This window comes from Muntiacus reevesi, chromosome 16 (assembly GCF_963930625.1).
Source record: "Muntiacus reevesi chromosome 16, mMunRee1.1, whole genome shotgun sequence".
NCBI classification, from domain to species: domain Eukaryota; kingdom Metazoa; phylum Chordata; class Mammalia; order Artiodactyla; family Cervidae; genus Muntiacus; species Muntiacus reevesi.
In genome coordinates, this window is record NC_089264.1 from 55,082,594 (window position 1) to 55,104,828 (window position 22,235).

At 38.5% G+C, this 22,235-nt stretch overlaps 1 protein-coding gene across 3 annotated transcripts in view; it reads right to left on the reverse strand.

The window, feature by feature from the left end:
• Nucleotides 1–22,235, reverse strand: part of SMIM14 (small integral membrane protein 14) — a 128,274-nt gene that overhangs the window by 19,306 nt on the left and 86,733 nt on the right. For all 3 annotated transcript variants that reach the window (XM_065907489.1, XM_065907490.1, XM_065907491.1), the window contains exon 2: nucleotides 9,933–10,042. In XM_065907489.1, the coding sequence (XP_065763561.1) occupies nucleotides 9,933–10,042 (110 nt within the window). The remainder of the gene's footprint in view (nucleotides 1–9,932; nucleotides 10,043–22,235) is intronic.

Genomic DNA, 22,235 nt, shown 5'->3' on the forward strand with positions numbered 1-22,235 from the left:
CATTAGTCACAATTTACAAGGCCTTCAGGCTTTTAAAGGAATTGAACCAATGATCTCCCAGAGCACATGCTTACAGTACTTTAATACAGAAACAAGTTTAAGTAAATTAAAGATGCTGAAGTTTCAGGTACATTGTTTAGATAAGGGCTGAACTACAGAGCTCAACAAACAAAAAAGGAATTATCTGCATTCCAAACCTTAGGTTGCAACAGAAGAGGAAAAACACAAAACATAATCTAAATTCACATTTCCAAATCCATCTGTTCTCTCCTTCTGGAACTCCTATCATTAATAGAGGAAACTGTATGCCAAGAGACAGACAGTCGAGGAGAATAGGAGAAGGAGGTGACGAGAGCAGAAGAGGATAAAAATAAAATAATTCTGCAAGTGGCTTCAGTGGCAATTGAAAAAGCCTCTCTCCAGGCCATCTTTATGGTTGTAAGGAAATATAAGTGATTTTTTAAAAACCAAAACAAACTAAATATATTAGTTATAAGGAAACACCCCTTTAAAAAAAAATACCCTCCGAGACACACACACAAATTTTACAACTTAGAAGAATGATTTATAATTAGATTGTGATTTTGTGTTGACATCTTTTTACCCGTCTAATAGTATTCTACTACTACATCAGTAAAAACCAATATTTATCAACAGATGTATTACCACCGTTAAATCAAGTAATGAAACACAGAATTATATGTAACATGATAAAGATACCTGATTTTAACTGAAAGGGATTTACTGCACATTCCTATCCACTTCTTTAAGTCTTATTAGCCAGTATCTAATGAGTAAAGCATTAGAATTCTAATTAGAGTATTAGGCTAGGATAGAAAGATATCAGTAACGTCAGATAACACCTCCATTTTTTAATGTTTCTGAACATTAGCAGAACCTGGCAAAGAAAACCTGGCAAACACATGCCTGGCAAAACACAACTCCATTAAGAACAGTCTGATACTTGTATAGCCTAACAGTGTAACTGAATCAAGGAAGGCAGCATGCCAGTAGGGAAAGTAAAGCTTTGTCATGAGCACCCCAAAATGGGCATTCTTTGTACTGCAGTTTTACCAGCCTTGAACTGAACCACTGTATGTAATGTGCCATTTAAAACACTCCTAGAGAATGTAGTCAGAGACAAAGTCATTCGCTTTAAAAGTCCTATTGGAAATGCACAATAAAATGCACGAAAACCAGATTTATATTCTTTGTGCTGGTACAGCTTAGCAGTTAAATAATCAGACCTTACATAGCACTGATGAGGCAGCGGTACACAGTGTGAATTGCTGTTAATGTCCATTTAGCCTTAGGAGACATACAGGTTTTCCTAATTTTATATATATTTTTAACATGAGAAAAATTTTACCAATTTAGAAATCAACAAAGGTAAGATAAGACAGTCTTATTAAAGTTATTAAAAGGTTAGTAAATATTGTAGAATATATTTTCTTTGTAACAGTGCATTCAAAAACTAGTGGGAAAAGTCTAATTTTTGTATATAACTGTACTGCTTATAATGCCTTTGAAATACTAACAAAGTTTTATTTTTAAGTTAATTACTTGAATAAGTAATGTACTCACACAGTTTTAAAAGATAAAAAGGTAAAAAAAAAAAAAAAGTACAGTGAAGAGTCTCCCCTTTTTTCTCCTATCCTTCCACCCACCCACCCTTGATCACAAATACAGTGCTTTTTAAGGAACCTGAAACCAGCAGGGAGCAGAGCAGACCACCATGCCGAAGAAACAGCTCAGGGCTGGAGCTAAACGTCAAGGCCAAGGGTGCCTCTGCGACTCGTTGGCCCGCGTTAACACTCAGGAAAAGTGACTAAACCGCTCTGCACCTCAGCGTCCGCATCTGGAAAAGGAGAAGCCGCAGGCTTCCCTGGTGGCTCGGTGGGAAAGAATCTACCTGCAGAGGCAGGAGACGCGGTCCGACCCCCGGCCCGGGAAGATGCCCCAGGCGCCGGTGCAGTGAGTGCACGCGCCTCACTGCCGGGTCTGCGCTCTGCAGCCTGGGAGCCGCAGCTCCTGAGCCCACGTGCCTCTGCAACCAGAGAAGCTACTGCGATGAGAAGCCTGCAAACCACGACGAAAAGCAGCCCCCGCTCACCACCAGCGAAAAACCATCGCCGCGATGAAGACTCAGTTCAACCAAAAATAAATAACAAAGCTATTTTTTTTAAAAAGGAGGATCAGCATCAGAGACTTTCTGTGGCTTCAGAAATAGTGCCTACACTCCTGTCACACGCTCTCCAACACAACCACTGTTCTGAGTCTGAGATACATTCCTTAGATCCGCTTCCACGTATTTACCAATGTTACCTTGACCTACACATTTTTTTCTTCTTTTTGGGGGCTGGGCTTAGTCGCTCAGTGGTGTCCAACTCTTTGCGACCCCATGGACTGTATGTAGCCCACCAGGCTCCTCTCTCCATGGGGATTCTCCAGGCACGAATACTGAACTGGGTTGCCACGCTCTCCTCCAGGGGAATCTTCCCGACCCAGGGATCGAACCCAGGTCTCCTGCATTGCAGACAGATTCTTTACCAGCTGATTAAGATTTATTTCGCTATTTTATGGTTGGGCTGGGTGTTAGCTGGTGTGTGTGGCCTTTCTCTAGTTGCGGCAAGTAGGGGGCGACTTGTTAGTGCATGGACTTCTCACTGCAGTAGCTCATTGCAGAGCTCATGCTCTAGTGCCTGGGCTTCGGTAGTTGTGGCACTTGGGCCTAGCTGCTCCACATCATGTGGGATCCTCCCCCACCAGAGGTCAAACCTGAGTCCCCTGCACTAGCAGATGGATTTCTAACCACAAGACCACCAGGGAAGGCTAACCTACACACACACTCTAACCTGAACCTGCAAAGGCATCTCTATGGCTTTCACTAACATTTCTCAGACACTTCCAAAATATGTTTCTTCTTTCATTTCTAACAGTTTTTGCATTCTTTGTTGTTTGGGACATAAATAGCTTATTCCAAACACAATGGATTTTATTTTTTGACAGTATCATTCCTGTGTTCAACTGTTTTGGCTTTGGAGGTTATTTTGTCTGAGATTAACACCACATCCTTTTGGGACAGCTTCCCCCCTCTCTGCTTGTTTATCACTCATCTACGATAGTTTGTTTTCAGCATCTATCTCCCCTGTAAATAGCATTTAAAAACTCCAATCTGTCTCTTTCAATAAGTGAGTATAGTCCACTCACAGGTAACACTTTCATGCTTTCTATTAACCATGCTTCTCCTCTTCACGTCCGCCTTCAGCTTATTTGGGTTTCCTTTTTTTACGAACCCTAACACTCCCCTGATTCAAAGGTTTTCAAGTGGGCCAGTACCAGGGCATCTGGACATCTGCGAAGCAGCTCTCTGGTTGTCGTGACTGGCTGGCATCCCCTCTAGCTGTCAAAGGTCTGGCCACATATTCATGTAAGTGAAAAACCTGGGCCTAAAATCTAAGCCCAGTTCAAAGAGTAACACAAAGTTATTCTTTGGGTGGTTTTACTTGACATAGAATTATCGAAGAATTTAGCTGGACTTTCACATTTAAATCAAGGGAAGATATTAATTTTGTTTTTAACTCCGCCAAGAACTTGATGACGTTGTAACTTTACCACTTAAAATCATCATATTGCCAGTGGCACTTAAGACCTGCACACGCACTTGCACGGGTCAGCATTCACAGCTCTCCATTTATCATGAGCTGTTTTTGCTTTCTTGGCTACACTGGGTCCTCACCGCTGCACTGCTCTCCAGCTGCCGGGCTCGGGCTTCTCATCGTGGTGGCTTCTCCCGTTGAGCAGCAGAGGCTCTAGAGCACCTGGGCCACAGTAGTTGCGGCACGTGGGAACTTAGTTCCCCTGCCAAGGATCAAACCCATGTCCCCCGCATTGGCAGGTGGATTCCTACCCCACTGGGCCACCACCAAGCAACTCCCCATTATGACTTTTCATAGTAGAAGGATCTGTTTCCTCATGTCTTCTAAAGTAGCTGACCTGAGACCACATTGTAGTACTTTTGTTTTCTTCAACTCTTTGCTTATTTTTCTGTTCATATTTATTAATGAAGGACTAGGCTGGGTGAGCAGTTAGGGTATACAGTGTCCCTTATCAAGGAAGCATGCAGGCAGCCTGCATGCACTGCAGCCCACCAGGCTCCTCTGTCCACGGGACTCTCCAGGCAAGAATACTGGAGTGGGTTGCCATTTCCTACTCCAGGGACCCATGCAGGCAGCCTAGAGAACCTCTTAAGGCTCCAGGTAGGGAAGGCTTCATTTTAAGGCTTACTAGTGCATTCCATTCTCGGACCAGGCATCCTTTTTTTCCTTCCTATTTCACATCCATTATAGAGGTTGGGGTTACCCCGGCTTCTGTCTTGGTCCTCAATACCCAACTAGTAGTCCTCCCATGAATATCTTCCACTTTCCTTTAAAAAGGAGTCATCCAGGTTTCTGCCTGGTAGCACTTTATATTCCACAGAGGGGGAAAGACACACAACATGATTAGTTATCCACAAGTCACACCTTTTTGTATTCACGAACTTGTAAGGATTTTGCTCTCTAATTTTTATTAGTTATGCATGTAAGCAACTTAAACTGTTCTATCAGTTTATTCTGAGCATTTCCTCACCGCTTCCTATTTCTGCCTCCACAGAGGCACACCACTTTCAACTCTGAGCTGACTATTTTATTTTAGCATTTACCTCCATGTCTTTCTCTTTTTTCTTGGCCATGCCATGGGACTTGTGTGATCCTAATTCCCCAACCAGGGATCAAACCTGAGCCCAGCAGTGAAAGAAACAGTACACAAGGCAAAATTTTTGAAGACCCTATTTGACTTGACAGTTTGGTTGGATATAGAATGATGGATTGGTAATAATTTCCCTTCACAATTTAAAGTCATTGTCTTGTTACCTTCCAGTTTTGCTGTTGAGAAGTCTGAAGTCATTTAGACTCTTGATCCTTTGGACGTGACCTGTATTTTTCAGGAATGGCAACTGGTAGAAGTGAGCAAAGGGGAACCAGTGGAGGGGGACAGACTACACGGGGCCACATACATTTTGTGGGTTTTTTTTTTTTTTGGTTGCGCAGCATGACATGCAGGATCTTAGTCCCCCAAACAAATGATCAAACTTGTGCCACCTGCAGTGGGGGTGCAGAGTTTTAACCACTGGTCCACCAGGGAAGTCCCTAGTTTTTTTCTACTACAAATGTCTGAATGGGGAGCTACTGCATAGCTATGAGTAAAGGAGGTCTATTACCTGACTTACCAAAAATAAATCATTTCAGCTGCTGTAGTGAGACTACAGTTGAAGAGAATGGAGATGACCAGAGGATAGAAGCAAGGAGGTGGACAAGAAGGCTAATTTCAATAATCCTGGCAAAAATGACAGTGTAGGTTAGACTAGGGTGTTGCACTGGAAGTGTGAGAAACGGATGGATTCTGGATATATACTTCTAAGGTTGATCCAGAGGGACTTTTTAAAATTGACCCCTGGTTTCTGCGTTAGCCACTGGGTTGAAAGAACAGAGTAAAGATGATGCAACACTGCTGCCTGAGCAGTCAGAATAATGGAGTGAACGGAGCAGACGGGGAACCGCCTGGCAGTCCCATGGCTAGGACTCCGCTTTCACTGCTGTGGCCCAGGCTCGATCCCTGGTCAGGGAACTAAAACGTTGCATGGCGCGGTCAAAAAAGAGAGAGAGAGAAGACGGAAGTATAAGGTTGGGGCTAAGAAAAGTCAAGTATAAAATGTCTACTATTTGTCCAAATGGAGATAGCATATCAACAGCTGAATATACAAAAGCCTGAAGTTTAGGAGCAGCAGCTTTTTGGCTGGGCCAGTTTTAAAAGCATGGGCTCATTTTGGTATTTACATTCCCTTTGATCCCTTTGATCATTTTCCATGCCAGTCTGTTTGATGTGAGCCACATAATACTTTTTTAATATGTCCTTTTTCTACTTAAATCAGTTAGAACTTCTATTACTTACAAGGAAGAACTTACAACTGATATAATTACTAAGTCAGGAAGATAAATTAGTTTTTAATTGTGAATGAACAGTACTTTATTAAAATGGAAAGGAATTAATGGTAAAATCTTAACTGCTACTAAGCTGAATATATTCCTTGGCAAAGCCCACCTATTTCCACAGAATAGGCCAAACAAAACTGCAACTCATTAGCAACATAACAGCTAATGAGCTAACCATAACCAATCATTAAAGTCCTCAAGTTTCAAGTTTTTACTTGCTACTAGCATTTTAAATCCTCAGGAATTGGTAATACTCTAACCTACAAGAAAATCCAATTTTATTATACATGAAGTTGAAAATAACAAAAGTTCCAAATTAGGACTTAAAATTAATGAGATGTTACTTTATTACAAAGATAAATTAAATGTCCAGTTTTTAAAAAAATAAGAATCTCTGCCCTGTCATCACACTGTAACACAGTATTATTATACCTGTGAGTTTCCTGAGCATGGAGACATCTACATTCTGGTAGCTATAACTAATATAGAAAAATTATATTAAATGCAGATAAGCTGCTTTTAAAATATAGGCTGTAGAGTTAAGACTTCTACAAGGTAATAAGACAATAGGTACTGTGAAAAAAGGATCCTGTGAACTGTAAGTAGAACTTAACACACGCATGAGAGGTAGAAAAGAAGCCCCACTATTACAAAAGGAATACGGATAACATTTAAATGAAAATGTTGATAGCTTTCATTAGATACCCTTTTTCTGATTATAAGATTTATTATCACAGAAAACACAGGAAACTATAAAAGAGAAGTCTCACCCTATATTCCATAATCCAGAGACTGCCAATTTTAACATTTGGATGTATTCTCTTCTATTCTTCCTATGCACACATCTATATGAGGTGTGTGTGCTCACAAAAGCAAAGCATACTAAATACCATCTGTGTATCTTTTTTTTTTCATTTCATATAACACACATTATTTCCCTTGTGTTTTTAAATATTTTTCAAATACAACTACTGCGAACAAGATTTTATCGTATAATTTCCATGATATAATCACTGCTCTACTAGTTGACATTTAGAATGCTTATAACTTTTGATTACTATAAATAGTATTATTCAGAAATATTTGAATTTCTGAATTTAGAGACCATATTTCTAAAGACACTTCTTTATAAACAATGTTTAGAAAGCACTTAAATACCAACAAGGACTGAGCGACTGAACTAAACACCAATGAAGAGAAGTTATGACCCCAGGTTGTTGCTTGATTCTGAATTTAAATAGAGGAATACAAACGAAATAAAAATTAAACAGCACAATTCAACATCTATCAAACTGCCAGCATGCTATACACAAGCGGATCGTTCATCAGCAATTTGTACTGATGTAAAGATATCTAGCACACACTGAGATGTGGGTCTTTTAAAAGATTTATAAAATCTGAAATCCATTTTATCACAAAACAACTATTTCAAACCAAGATTGCTATAAATAATATACCATCAAACATGAAACAATATGCTCATTAAAAACCAAGGTAAACATGGCTTCCCTGACAATCTACTAAAGAGAAGAGGCCTGCACAGGGAACCCTTAAGAGCAGGGCTTAGTTTTAGCTAGCTCTTAGAAGGCAGCACGGCGAATAAAATAAAGTGCGTTAAAACTAAAAAGTATTATACTAAAAAATAAGAAGAGGTAGCAATCCTCATTAAAAACTAATCTGAGAAATTTTACTACAAATAGATGACAAGTCTATCTTTTGTTCCTAACATCACAGTGATTTGAAAAAAGTCTGCCTTATATTTGGTTGAATTAAGATATTAAAACTATCAGTTTAAACATTATAAATAAACAGGAGAGATTTATTTACTAATTTATTTTGCTGGGCCACACAGCTTGTGGGATCTTAGTTACCAGACCAGAGAATGAACCCCGGCCCGCTGCAGTGGACGTGTGGAGTCCTAACCCCTGGACTGCCAGGGAACTCCCAGACAGCACTTTTTAAACTCTTCTCTCCTCAGATTGGCGCTTCCCATGTGGCGCTACCGGTAAAGAACACGCCTATCAATGCAGGAGACAGAAGAGACTCTGGTTCAATCCCAGGGTCAGGAAGATCTCCTGGAGGACGGTTCAGCAACCCACTCCAGCATTCTTCTCTGGAGAATCCCATGAACAGAAGAGAAGCCCAGTGGGCTATGGTCCACAGGGTCACAAAGAGTCGGACATGACAAAGGGATTATTCAGACAATCTATTTTTATGTCAAGTTATCAGAGAGATGATGCTGCCATATTTCTATACTCAAAAAAGTCTGATTCAGTAAAGAACTGCTGCTGCTGCTGCTAAGTCACTTCAGTCGTGTCCAACTCTGTGCGACCCCATAGACGGCAGCCCACCAAGCTCCTCTGTCCCTGGGATTCTCCAGGCAAGAACACTGGAGTGGGCTGCCATTTCCTTCTCCAACGCATGAAAGTGAAAAGTGAAAGTGAAGTCACTCAGCCGTGTCCGACTCTTAGCGACCCCAGGACTGCAGCCTCCCAGGCTCCTCCGTCCACGGATTTCCCAGGCAGGAGGTACTGGAGTGGGTTGCCACTGCCTTCTCCTAGTAGAGAACTACATAATTCATAAACTCAATTTTTATCTGTAGGGATTCTTTTCTGTGGGATTGTTGAATAAATGTTATTCTAAAATAAAATAAAATAAAATAAAAATGAAGATTAAAAAAAAGTCTGATTTAATTTTTAAGTTCCTAGTTCATCTCTACTCTCTTAGGCATTTTTAAAGATCATAAGTCCTAGTATAAGCTAACTCTCAAAGGAGTATCATTCGTAATCAACGCACTTCTGATTACTTTACATACACACTGAGTGAGCAGGAAACTTGCTAATTAATTACCAACAATTCAAGTATTTCAGCAAATGTTTGAACCAGCCTTTATTAACTGGCCTATAATAATATACCCCGTACAAGATTATTATAAACAAAATGTTATAATCAATAACATAGTAATAACATACAGCTGACCTTTGAATGAGGAGGTAGAGACGCCAACCCTCCTTCCAGTTGAAAATCCACGTATAACTTATAGTCGGCCCTCTGTACTGCAGTTCCTCCCAACAAGCAGTCCTATATCCTCAGATTCAACCAACTGCGGGTCATGCAGTACTGTATGTAGTATGTACTACTGAAAAAAATCTGCACATAAACGGACCCTCAGTGTTCAAACCCATTCAAGGGTTTGTTGTTCAAGGGTCAATTGTATTTTATTGTGAATATTAATGAAGGCTTTCCTTTTGTACATAAAAATATAAAGTATAATATATAAACAATGTATACATTATATATATATGTAAAAATTGCATATTACATAAACAGCCTTGCGTTTAAGGTTATAGACTAGGAAAGTCTTTAAAAACCTACAATTGAAATCTCACTATACTCCAACAGAACCTATCAAAAACTTGTTCAGAAATCTGTTTCTGTCAAATAACTGCTTTGGATTTGGAAATGATCTATATAGAAATCTTTATTGTCATGCCATTTTTAAGAGTAGGATTTGAACTATATCATAAGAGGATGTGCGATTTCATAATAGCTTATCAGGTAAACAAGCTCTGTATAACCAAAAACTATACGCATTAATACAGAAAAGTCTACATAAATATGTGTTTCCCACTCATGATGGTGAATTCCACCAACATAAATCTACTATAAATGAAGACAGCAATCTGTTTTTATCTCTAGTAAAAGAAATGCTTGGAAAAACAAAACAAGAAATGCTGGCAAGCACTGTAACTATTATGACTTAAGCCACTGTGGAATTTTCATTATGAAGTAATTTTTAGAGCCCGTCGGATGAAAATTTTCCAATAACCAACATTCTCCCAAAAACAAGACAGAGGGGGTACAGTTCAGTTCTGAATAGGACTGTCCTGTTCATCTCACCAGATTGATCAGCCTTCTCATCGCATGTTCATGAGAGCAAACACATTCACAGGGATCGAATCCACCTTCTGCCATGATTACCCAGCTTGATTTAACTTGACTGTTTAAATCTAGGAGGAAGGAAAAAATATCATAAGACTGCTATTCAGAGTTACTCTTTCTCTTGAGCTATGAAGACTTCATGTTATGTATAGATTCATAATAGTTCTCTTTATAGTTCAAATTTATTGACATATCTATCAATTACTAATCTTAAATGAATTATGAATCTATACAAATGACTGGCTACCACTTTATCACCAGACTGATTTTCTATAAATGCAAAAGTCTTCATATACTCTCCTGGTCCCACCTGTGAAGATGCTGCTACTAGAGCCCTCTTCTGCTCAATCACCTAATCCTTTAACTCTGTTAGCCTCAGCACTGCTACGGACTGAACATTTGTGCCAACCACTGCCCGCCCCCCTCCCCAGACTCTTATGTTGAAGTTTTAATCCCCAAGGTGATGGTATCTGGAGGTAGGATGGTTGGATGGCCATGGTCCATGGACATCATGGACCATGGCTGGATGGTCCACTGACAGTTTGAGTGAACTCCAGGAGATAGTGAAGGGCAGAGAAGCCTGGCATGCTGCAGTCCATGGTGTTACAAAGAGTTGGACATGACTAAGCGACTAAACCACTACCACTACCTTTGGGAGGTAATAAGGTTATCAGAGTAGAGCCCTTATAAACAGGATTAGTGCCACTAAAGAAGAGACATAATATCTCTTTCTTTGACATGTGAAGATACAGCAAGAAGGCATCCATCTACACATGGAGGAAGAGATTCCTCACCAGACACCTTAATCACAGGCCTCCCCAAATCCAGAACTGTGAGAAAGAAATGTCTGTTGTTTAAGCCATTCGGTTTGTGCTGGTTCACTAAAGCAGCCTAAGCTATGTCAAATGGAGAAGAAAATGGCAACCCGCTCCAGCATTCCTGCCAGGATAATCCCACGGACAGAGAAGACTAGCAGGCTACAGTCCATGGGGTCGCAGAGATTTGGACAGGACTTAGCAACTGAACAACAACGGCAAAGTCATGTCCGCTTTACAGTCTTTATCCTACCAGGAAAGTCCTCTGAAAGAAAGAAAAAATGAGTTATCTAAAACGATATCATTGTCAGGGGGAGGAGAGGGGAGAGACATGAATTAACAAGACAATATCCAGGAAATGGCTGGGAAGACTTTGAAACAAGTGAGGAGATTTGTCCAAGGTGGCAGGGTAGAAGGACATCCCTCCTCTTGTGACAGTACTGAAATCACAACTAACTGATGAACCACCACTGACAGGAAGACACTGGAACCCACCAAAAATAGATACCCGACATCCAAAGACAAAGGAGAAGCCACAATGAGATGGTAAGAGGGGCACAATGATGATAAAAATCAAATCCTAAAACTGCCCGGTGGGTGATACGCAAACTGGAGAACAATTACGCCACTGACGTTCTCCCACTAGAATGAAGGTTCTCAGCCCCGCATCACGGTTGGCGTCCTGGGGGGTCTGGCAACAGGACTAGGAGTCCCCAGAGAATCTGACTGTGAAGGTCTGCTGGGTGTGATTACAGAACTTACAGAGGACGGGGGAAAGCAGACTCCCTCATGGAGGGCATGTGAAGTCCTGCGCGGAGCAGGACCCGGAGGAAAGCAGCAGTGACCACAGAGCCCGTCTGCAGTGCTGGCAGCTCTCCTGCAGGGCGAGGCGCGGCTGGGGCTCCCTGCCAGGGACAAGGGCACTGACCACAGTGGTGCGGGGTGGAGGCCCTCTCAGAGGCCAGCAACAGTCCACCGTACAGCCGTAAGCTCCAGGGCTGGGTCCCCTCATGCCAAACCATGATCAGGGAGGGAACACAGCTCCACCCATCTGCAGACAAATGGATTCAAGTTCTATTAAACTTGCCCCCCCCAACTAAAGCAAGACCCAGTTCTACCCACCTCCAGTCCCTCCCATCAGGAAGCTTGTACAAGCTTCTAGATAGTCTCATCCACCAGAAAGCAGACAGAAGAAGCAAGAAGAACTACAACCCTACAGCCTGCAGAACAAACCCAAAAATCTCAGAAAGTCAGGCAGGCAGAAAAGGCAGAGGATTATGTCCCAGATGAAGGAACATGATAAAATCCCAGAAAAACAACTAAATTAAGTGGAGACAGGCAACCTTTCAGAAAAAGAATTCAGAATAATGATAATGAACACAAACTAGGATCTTGCAAAATGAATGGAGGCAAAGACTATGAAGATGCAAGAAATGTGTAAGAGACCCGGAAGAACTAAAGAGCAGTGCATCAAATCACGGGGGGAAAGATAAGTTATTCCAAAAATAGTGTTGGGGGAAAGCTGACTCCTCACCCTCATTCCTAAAACAGAGCAAATTCTAGATGAGCAATTTAACTTTTTAAAGTGAGGCCACACATAGAAATAATCACCCAGAGCAATGGATCAGAACAGAATGCTGACAAACTGACCTATGATTTTACTAGAATTTTGAACGTAATAAAGGTGGCACTTTTTTTCAGAATATTTGTAAAAGTTATTCTTAGAAATATTTACTCTATCTAGATATATATGTATTACTTGAATTTATTTTTCATAACAACTTCACTGAGATAAATTATATACTATACAGTTGAGGTGCTGAAAATGTCCTATTCAATATTTAGTATATTCTTAGAACTGTGCGACCATTGTCACAATTTTAAAACACTTCTTAACTCCAAAACGAAACCTTTACCCATCAGCAGTCACTCTTCACTTTACTCTCTTCTTCCCAGTACTAGGTAATCACTAACTGGTTTTCTGTCCACATGAATTTGTCTATTATGAACAATTTATGTAAATGGAATCATACACTATATGGTCCTCTGTTATTTGAATTCTTTAACCAAGAATTACTTGTTATTTATGGACAAACAAATTAAAGACACTTTAGCCTATAAAGAATCCGCCTGCAACGCAGAAGATGCAGGTTCGATCCAATCCCTGGGTGGGGAAGATCCCCTGGAGGAGGAAATGGTAACCCACTGCAGTATTCTTGCCTGGGAGATCCCATGACAGGCTGGAGTCCATGGGGTTGCAAACAGTCAGACATGATTGAGCAAATAACACTTTCACTTTTCATTCTAAAAAACAAACTTCAAAGGACTATTGTGCTGTTGGAAAAGACTCTTGAGAGTCCCTTGGACTGCAAGGAGATCAAAGCAGTCAATCCTAAAGAGAATCAATCCTGAATATTCATTGGAAGGGCTGATGCTGCAGTTGAAGCTTCAATAATTTGACCACCTGATGCAAAATGACAACTCATTAGAAAAGACCCTGATGCTGGGAAAGACTGAAGGCAGGAGGAGAAGGGGACAACAGAGAACGAGATGGCTGGATGGCATAACTGACTCAATAGACATGAGTCTGAGCAAGCTTCAGGATATGGTGAAGGACAGGGAAGTCCGGCATGCTGCAGTCCATGCAAAAAGTTGCAAAAAGTTGGACATGACTGAGCAACTGAACAACTGGGTTATATATATGGCATAGTGGTAGTAATCCAAAATATAGTTTTCTATGAGAGATTACATATCCAAAAGTTTGATTTTGTATATACAGTCACTGAGTAAAGTTTCCTAGTTTACTGTCTGAGCTTTCTTAGTAAAAATTAGAGCCAAAATCTTCAGCTCTGTTTCTTAAAAGGTGCCATTTTAACCATGGACTATTCAGAAATGGTAAAATAGTTGTCTATTTCTTTTAATTAAAGTATGATGCATACATAAAGGACTGGAAGAAAATACATCAAATTTAATGAGTGATCAGTTCTGGAGAGGAGAATATAATTCATTTTAATTTTTAAACATTTCTTATAATGACTATGTACATATATATGAAAACTTTTAAAATATAGAAAAAGTTAAATTTACAAAGTCACAATATATAAAATAACCATAAGCAGGTCACTGGGATGAATGTAGAAGAACATAATTCCAAAAAACTATAAAGGATCAATAATGTTGACAGTTAAAGTGATATTCATTACTATAAGCCAAAAATACACTGTAAAATAAAGACAAAGAACTTTAAAAAAACACCTTCAATATGTACCAGGGTTAATTTCCTTAATTTACAGATAGTTCTGAAAAATCAGTATGAAAATGGCAATCTAACAGATAAAAGGAGCCAAGAGCATGTTTCCAAGGCAAACAGAGCCAAGAAGCAACTACAAAATGGAAGAAGTGCACATCTAAACATCACTTTTACCAGAAAAGTGGAAATTTTACATAGATAACTTAGACATCCATATCCACATAAACATGTAAAATTTTTGTATAAGGATGTCCACTGCAACGTTTTTTATAAGGGCAAAAAAAAAAAAATTCAAAGTGTTTATCCACGTAGCTCTAATTAAGTAAACAACAGTATGAGTTCATGAAGTCCTATACAGCTGTTGAAAATAATGAGTCACTTTTCTATGTGATGATTTGGGGAAACATCCAAGATACATTGAGGTGAAATCAAGTTGCATAACAGTCAGGGAAAACCTATTTCCCATCTAGTATCTTCTTACCTGAGCTAAGGGGAGTGGGTTTGGGGAGGGGAAGCGGAGTTCAAGGCAACCTAAGCTGAACAGTCTTACTCTCCAGAAGGTAGGAAATATCAAATACAAACTCTGACCACTTCAGTTTTCTCTGAGGCCACTCTGTGTCCATAAGTTCTTTTAATTGATAAGCTTTCAATGTAGACAAAACCCTGAAAATAAACACAATTTACCCTTACGTGTAGATAAAGCTCACCTCTGAAAGTCTGTTAAAGGGCTCGGATTGTGCTGGGTGTGGACATCCGCAAGTGTCCACAAATACAGGTCCTCCCTCCTGCGCTCTCACGGCCTTGTCAGGCCAGTACAATGTTGGTTGAAATTAGAAGATATAATCACAAGCTTTTTTTAAATAAAATTCAAATATTAAAATGTCTGATGTCTATCCAGTTCTATAGTCCCTTACCACAGAAATACTCTAAGAAAAAAGGACTGGCAAACTGACTTTTATAAAATGAAGTGAGACTTGTTTTTTAGCACCTATAAAAATCATAAAACAGCTATTTTTAGGTCTCTTTAATCCATCTGATTTACAAAATTAGACTCCACCACTACCCACCCCACCAGACAAAAACACAGCTTAAGGGCAGGAGCTTATTTTAGCCGTCACTGTGTCTCTAAACACCTCCGTCTTTGCTTAAGCCATAGCAATGAACAAGTATTTTTTAATTTTGGACAATGTTTATTTTCTCTGTATCTATATATGCCAGGAACATGTAAATCAACTAGAATTTAAAAGTATCTACTGGTCTTAATTAGCCTCCAGTAAAGTAAGAAAATGTATTTACAAATAGGACATTCCTCAACAGTGCTATGCTTTCGTGGAAATTTCTCTACGTAAACTTGAGCTGTTTTATGTACTAGTTTCAGTTAAGAGTTTCCACTTTAAAATTACTTAAAAAAAAAAAAAAAAGAATGGAAACAGTTATCTTCTGGCTAGGACCTCAGAACAAGCACCGATGCTCATCAGCAGCTGAGTACTAGAGAAAAACGGTACCCAATTCCACCCCATATTTAAACCCCTTGGTGGCCAAAGACATTAAGCAGCTGTTCTACCCTGGGCAAGACAAAACTGGGCTACTGAATCAGAATTCTGGTAAATCAGCCTAGAAGAGCCCTTTCATAGAAAATAACTTAAAAACAATGCTTTTTGCTTTTCATGTTTCAGAGGAGTTATTCGCCTCCTCAATTTAGCATTGAGAACAAGGCTAAATAATATCAAAGTTATGGGTTTGACCCTTGAAGACAACCAGTTTTACTCCAATTGGTCACAAAAGGCCAAAGTCATAAAAAATGAGAACAGTGCACTGAACAAGTTCAAAATAATCTAGGAGAGGAGAGAAGTAAATACGGCACATGTAAAAGTGGCCATGAATTGATAATTACTGAGGTTGAGTGATAGACACAAGAGAGCTTTTATACATTTCTACTTTCTTCTATTTTAGGATTTGCCATAACAAGCATTTAACTTATGTATCACGTCAGTATTTTCCCACTATAATGAATACTTGTGATAGCAATGACTCTGGGTGTAAATTAAGCAACGGTTTACAGATGACTTTTTAATGCAGCAATAAAGGATAAAGCATATCTAAAGTTCTCAAACCATCCACTCTTCAACAACTCTCAGCACAGGAAAGTAGTAAAATAATCCACTCGGTATGCTGGGAGGGCAAACACAATCTCCCTATTCCTCAGATCCGGGTCATTTCCTCCACCAACTGCAACTGATAAACCTTCCCTGGTAGACGTCAGCTGGTTGAGTCATCCTGCTTCTGTATGTGCTGAAGGAATTTTCCAGTGCTGTTAACCAATTTATTATCTGCGGTCAGAACCTTAAACACTCTAGCTCACGCTAGGTAGGTTTAATTTACCTTAGTTCTTCTTTGGGGAGTCAAATTCAATTGCCTATTTATAACTTTGGAAAAGATGAGAAAAGTAGATATTACTTTTCTCTGTGTTTTCTAAAGTTATGCCATGGAATTGCATGCTTATATACAGGATTGATTCTTTAGGAAATAAAAGTTTTTAAAAAGTGGTTCCTGCTTAGGTCAAACACACTTAGTAGCAAATATCTGTAAAACAGCAACATTATCAGTGTTACATATCTAGTATCAGTGGTATCCTTGGATGCACATAGAGTAAAATGACAAATGTCCACCTTCCCATTTCTCGCTCCCCAATTCTCCTCCCTTTCCCCAGATGTACCACAGTTAACAGTCAAGTGTGAATACTTTCTGGTCTTTTTATATATATTTATACCCTCTTAAATATATATACACATTTCTTCATATTGGTAGGTTTTAGGAGATCATATTCAGAGAAGGCGATGGCACCCCACTCTTGCCTGGAAAATCCCATGGATGGAGGAGCCTCGTAGGCAGCAGTCCATGGGGTCGCGAAGAGTTGGACACAACTGAGCCACTTCACTTTCACTTTCAGGCACTGGAGAAGGAAATGGGAACCCACTCCAGTGTCCTTGCCTGGAGAATCCGAGGGATGGGGGAGCCTGGTGGGCTGCTGTCTATAGGGTCACACAGAGTCCCGGACACGACTGAAGTGACTTAGCAGCAGCAGCAGGAGATCATATTATACATGTTCTGCAGCTTGCTTCTGAGTAACATAAGAAGTCTTGAAGACCTTTCAATATATAAAGCTCTACTTCATTCTTTTTAATGGTTATATAATACTTCAAAACATGAACACACCATTTTAGCATTCCTTTAGGAAAGGTAATTTAGGGCCTTTCCAACATTTGTTACTATAATGCTGCAACAAACATCTCTGTGCCCATATTTTGTAGGACGAAGTAAAAAAAAAAGAAAAGAAATCTCTAGATCTAAAGGCATTCACAAAAAGCCTTTACCAATTTCAATTCTATCAAAAGCACATAGTACATATTACTAATTGCATAGCATAGTAGTTAGCAATTCATACAGTGTTACCATCACTAATAATATAACAATACTTAAGATATATCAAAAAAACACTTTTTTGCCAGAATGTCAGGCCCCAAAATATGTCTCATTGCTTTTATTACCTATGTAATGAGGCTGCACATCTTTTCAAGTTATTTCTTCTTTTTCAAACTTTTTGTCTAGTTGATTTTAGGAGCTGTTTATACTATTGATTATTAATCCATTATATCACAGTAAGATTAAGAATGTGTTACAGGTTATTTGTTTCCCTTTCTTCTAGGTGGCTACAAAGCCAGATTTGTAAGGGTCTATTCCCACTTAAATATTTATTTATTAGACTGTTAGCTAAAGAGTTAACAGAACTGTAAACCACAGAAAAATAGATTTAAAATCCCAAGAGCAATTAAAAATAACATCCAATGACAATGTGAAATATTATTCGGAGAGTACTCTCGTTTTCTTTAATGCTATAACTAACACACTATCTTCTTCCAGGAACAAGCTGGAAGAACTGAAGGGTAACCACAAACCCTTGATTTTCTTTTGACAATCTGACTTCAGCTCTATTACTTTGGAACTATTTGTTATTGTCATAATTGTTATGGAGTAAAAGGAAGTAAAAAAAAAAAAAAAAATGTCTTCCAAGCCTAAAAATTTAGGCGGGAAGGCCTTTATATATTTGCATGTGTGTGAAAGTTCATCTTGATTTCTCTTACAGAAGAAACTATGTGGTTTGAATGTATCCTTGCAAGAAGCTATTATCACCTAGGTTTCTTTTTTTAAGAAATTATATTTTTTTAAAAGAAGGTATTTTATAATACCTAGGGGTAACAAAAATTCCCAAAACATACTAAAATGTCAACATAGGTTTCAAGATTATAAAAGTTAGTCTCAAAAAAAAAAAAAAGTTAGTCTCATACTTTTGTAATACACTGCTGCTGCTGCTAAGTCGCTTCAGCCGTGTCCGACTCTGTGCGACCCCATAGACGGCAGCCCACCAGGCTCCCCCGTCCCTGGGATTCTCCAGGCAAGAACACTGGAGTGGGTTGCCATTTCCTTCTCCAATGCACGAAAGTGAAAAGTGAAAGTGAAGTCGTTCAGTCATGTCCGACTCTTCGAGACCCCATGGACTGCAGCCTACCAGGCTCCTCCGTCCATGGGATTTTCCAGGCAAGAGCACTGGAGTGGGGTGCCATTGCCTTCTCCGTAAGACACCAAAAAATAGTAAATATTTATAAAGTATAACATAAAAGTACTTTTAACACAAAATGCTTAGGAGAACCAGTCATGAATTTTTTTTTTGTTTTTTTTTTTCAGTCATGAATTTTTAAAGCAAATAATTCAGTCATTTGCTAGACTACCCCACAAAGAGTTCTCACATTAATTTGGAATGGAATTACCATTAGATGACTTTTACCTACAATGGCATTACTTGTTTACTTCTTGCTTTACCAATGGCTACCAAATTTCCTTATCATATATATATATAGGTAAATGCAATAGGAGGAAAAAATTTTAAAAGAATACAACAGGGCTAAGAATGATATGATCATAAGATATGAATGAAAGACAAAACCCTGAAGATGATTAAAAACGAAGGGCCAGTAAGCAAAATGTAAATAAATCTCTTAAGTTTCTAAGAGACAAAGGAGTTAAAATAGCCAAGAGAATCTCTAAAAGACATTTAAAATAAGTAAAGAGCAAGGGAAAAGATAATTCCCAAAAGAGGTGCTGCAGCTAATTAACAAACATTTTAAAAGGTCACCCTAACTAATCAAATAAATGCAAATTAACACATAAACTTTCACCTAAAAAAACCACCAAAAAAGTACCATGAAAGTTTAGTCATACATTGCTCGTCCTCCAGTTAACAGCCATAACCCTTCTGGAGTTTAGCAATGTGTATCAAGAACTATGAAAATTCTCTTATCAATGACATGTGTGTTATCTATGGTTTGCTTTAAAATACTCCCACAAAGGGAGAGGAAAGTAGGAGGGAAAGGGACAAATCTTCCTTATAAAATTCCAAGTAGTATTAGATTTATCATCCTCTGGGAGGTGAAGCTTAACCCTCCCTGACCCTTGAACGTGGACTAGACTTCCTGACTCCCTTCTAAAGGACAGAGTTCAGAAGGAGAAGGTAACTTTACAGGAGAAAAACCTATCAAACACTCTCTTAACCACAAGATCAAGGTGAGCCTACACAACAGAGGAGACAAACTAGTATCACTTCCAGGCGATCCTAGCAAAGTCCTTATAAGTGACAAAAAGAAATAGACTATTACTGATTTTACTTAAATTAGCGGTATTGAGTAATACATTATTTTCTTTATATTTCTATTTATTTATTTATTGGCTGCGTCACACAACCTATGGGCTCTCAGTTCTTCAACCAGGGATCCAACTAGCATCCCCTACAGTGGAAGCATGGAGTCTTAACTACTGGACCATCAAGGAAGTCCTGGGTAATGTACTATTAATTCCACCAACATTTATTGTCCTCCAGAAACATTTTGGGATCACCCTCCTTGAAATCCTACCAAGAAGTTTATAAATTAACATTGCTTTGAGGCAGATACTATGTATTAGGCTTCCCTGGTAGCTAAGATGGTAAAGAAACCGCCTGCAATGCAGGAGACCTGGGTTGGATCCCTGGGTGGGGAAGATCCCCTGGAGAAGGCAATGGCCACCCAAGGCAGTTCTGCCCTTCCATGCAAACATTTTAAACAACAGATTGTCAGCTTATCCTTGGATTCAATCTTGGATTCAATCCTCTCTTTAAAAAAAAATCAAAACAAAAGAAGAAAAAAACAAGAGCAATCAGTTCTAAGAACCCCAAAATACCAAAACTTGACTTTTCCTTTATTTTTCTCAAGATTGAATTATTAAAAATATGTACCCTTATTTAACCTCCCTACTCTTGCCAATCTCTCATTTCCTCTCTTCTTCAATAAAGGTTACTTCCCTGCTCCTGCTTCCAAGAGCAATATTACTAAGAAATTCATATCCCTTATAAGAAATGAGTCAGTAACCCAGTATGCTCAACATGAAATTCTTGTGGTTAAGGGGGGAAAAGTATGTAGAATTACTATGTGCCCAGAATTTAAATCTAGGGGAGAAGTATTCTACATTAAAATGACTATACCAGTTCTGCTAAAGTTATCAGATGTTTTTTCTTCTTGTTTTCCTAATTTTCTATATTTTACTTTTAAAATGGAATCATATATTTACATATGGGTATGCAAATTTGTCACATATATGTAAACACATACACATGTAAACAAAAGATTATGCAAATTTGTCACATATATGTAAACACATACACATGTAAACAAAAGATTCTATCCAAAATAAATACTAAAGGTTGATGCCAAACTTCCTTGCATTAATAACTTAAAAGATAAATTTTCTTCTATAGACACTCGCAAATCATTTAAAACCATAAGAATTTAGTATTTAAAAATGATATAACTGGTTGCCTCTGGAAAGGGGGCCAAAGTGTCTAAGGGACAGAAGTAGTAAGAAAACTTTTCACTGTATATTGCCTTTGTGTCTTCTGAGTGATTCAAAAAATATTAACTTTTCAAAAGAATAACTTTACTGCAAGCAACCTGTTCTTCCCATACCAGAACCATTTGCTCCAGGGACAATAATTACATCTCAACTTTTCTCTTGAACTGAACATGCTAAATTATCTTAAGCACTATCTGACCTTCCATCATCACTGAATTTGTTAGCTAGCATTAATACATAAAATATGGTATTCTAAACTCTGTTAAGTATATGCGTTACAAAATAAACCATATCCCATTATCAGTGAGAAATAACCAAGTATATAAACAGACCATACAATGGATATTTCTTTTTTTTTTTTTCAAAGACAAGTATTGAAATATTTTTAATGAAACCTGTGAGAAACTATATCATAAACAATGGATATTTCTAAAGTCAGCCTTTACCCTAAATCTGAGGTAATCATTCTTTGTAGTATACTAAAGACTAAGAACCACTGGTCTAGATACATAAAGACTTGTCTCTGGATTAAGATACATGAAAACTTGTCTCTGGATTAGAAAATACATAAGACTATACCCTCTGGCTCAGGGTGTAGCCAATTTTCAATGTTTTACCTTTCTTCTCCTCCACTCATCCTCTGGTGGAAGTATTAACAGTTAAAGAGGATCAAAATGTTATAACAACGGAGTATGTATCACAAACTACTAATGTTGCTATAATGTTTTGGTAACATCTGGTAAATTGAGTTTAAAATAAAAGCAAATGGGAATTCATTTTAAAAATACACATATAACAAGGAAAATAAAGGAAAACAGATGAGGACTAGACTAGGTTTTTTTTAAGGTGTTTTCTCAAGACTCATTCAGAACCAAAGACATCTGGATACATTTCATAGATGGGAAGCAGAAAAAAGAGGGTGGAGGGAGAAGAGATTTAAGAGATAATATTAAAACTCAGTAAACAGGAAAACAATTCCTTTTTCTAGAATTTTCTGAACATACCAACCACAAAGTATATTTATATACAAAAACTTGAACAAATAAATGAGGAGGGGATCAACAGTTTAATAAATGCTAGGAATGTACAAAGTACATGCTAGGAATGCCTTCTAGCAATTAAGGGGGGGAAAAAAACCCTAAGTGATTCTAGAAGACAAATTTAGGTGAGTATTTGATCTTTAATGGCAGAACAATGAAAAATATCAAGAAACTTACAACATAATATATGCATTAAAAAATCTCAAATACAATTACA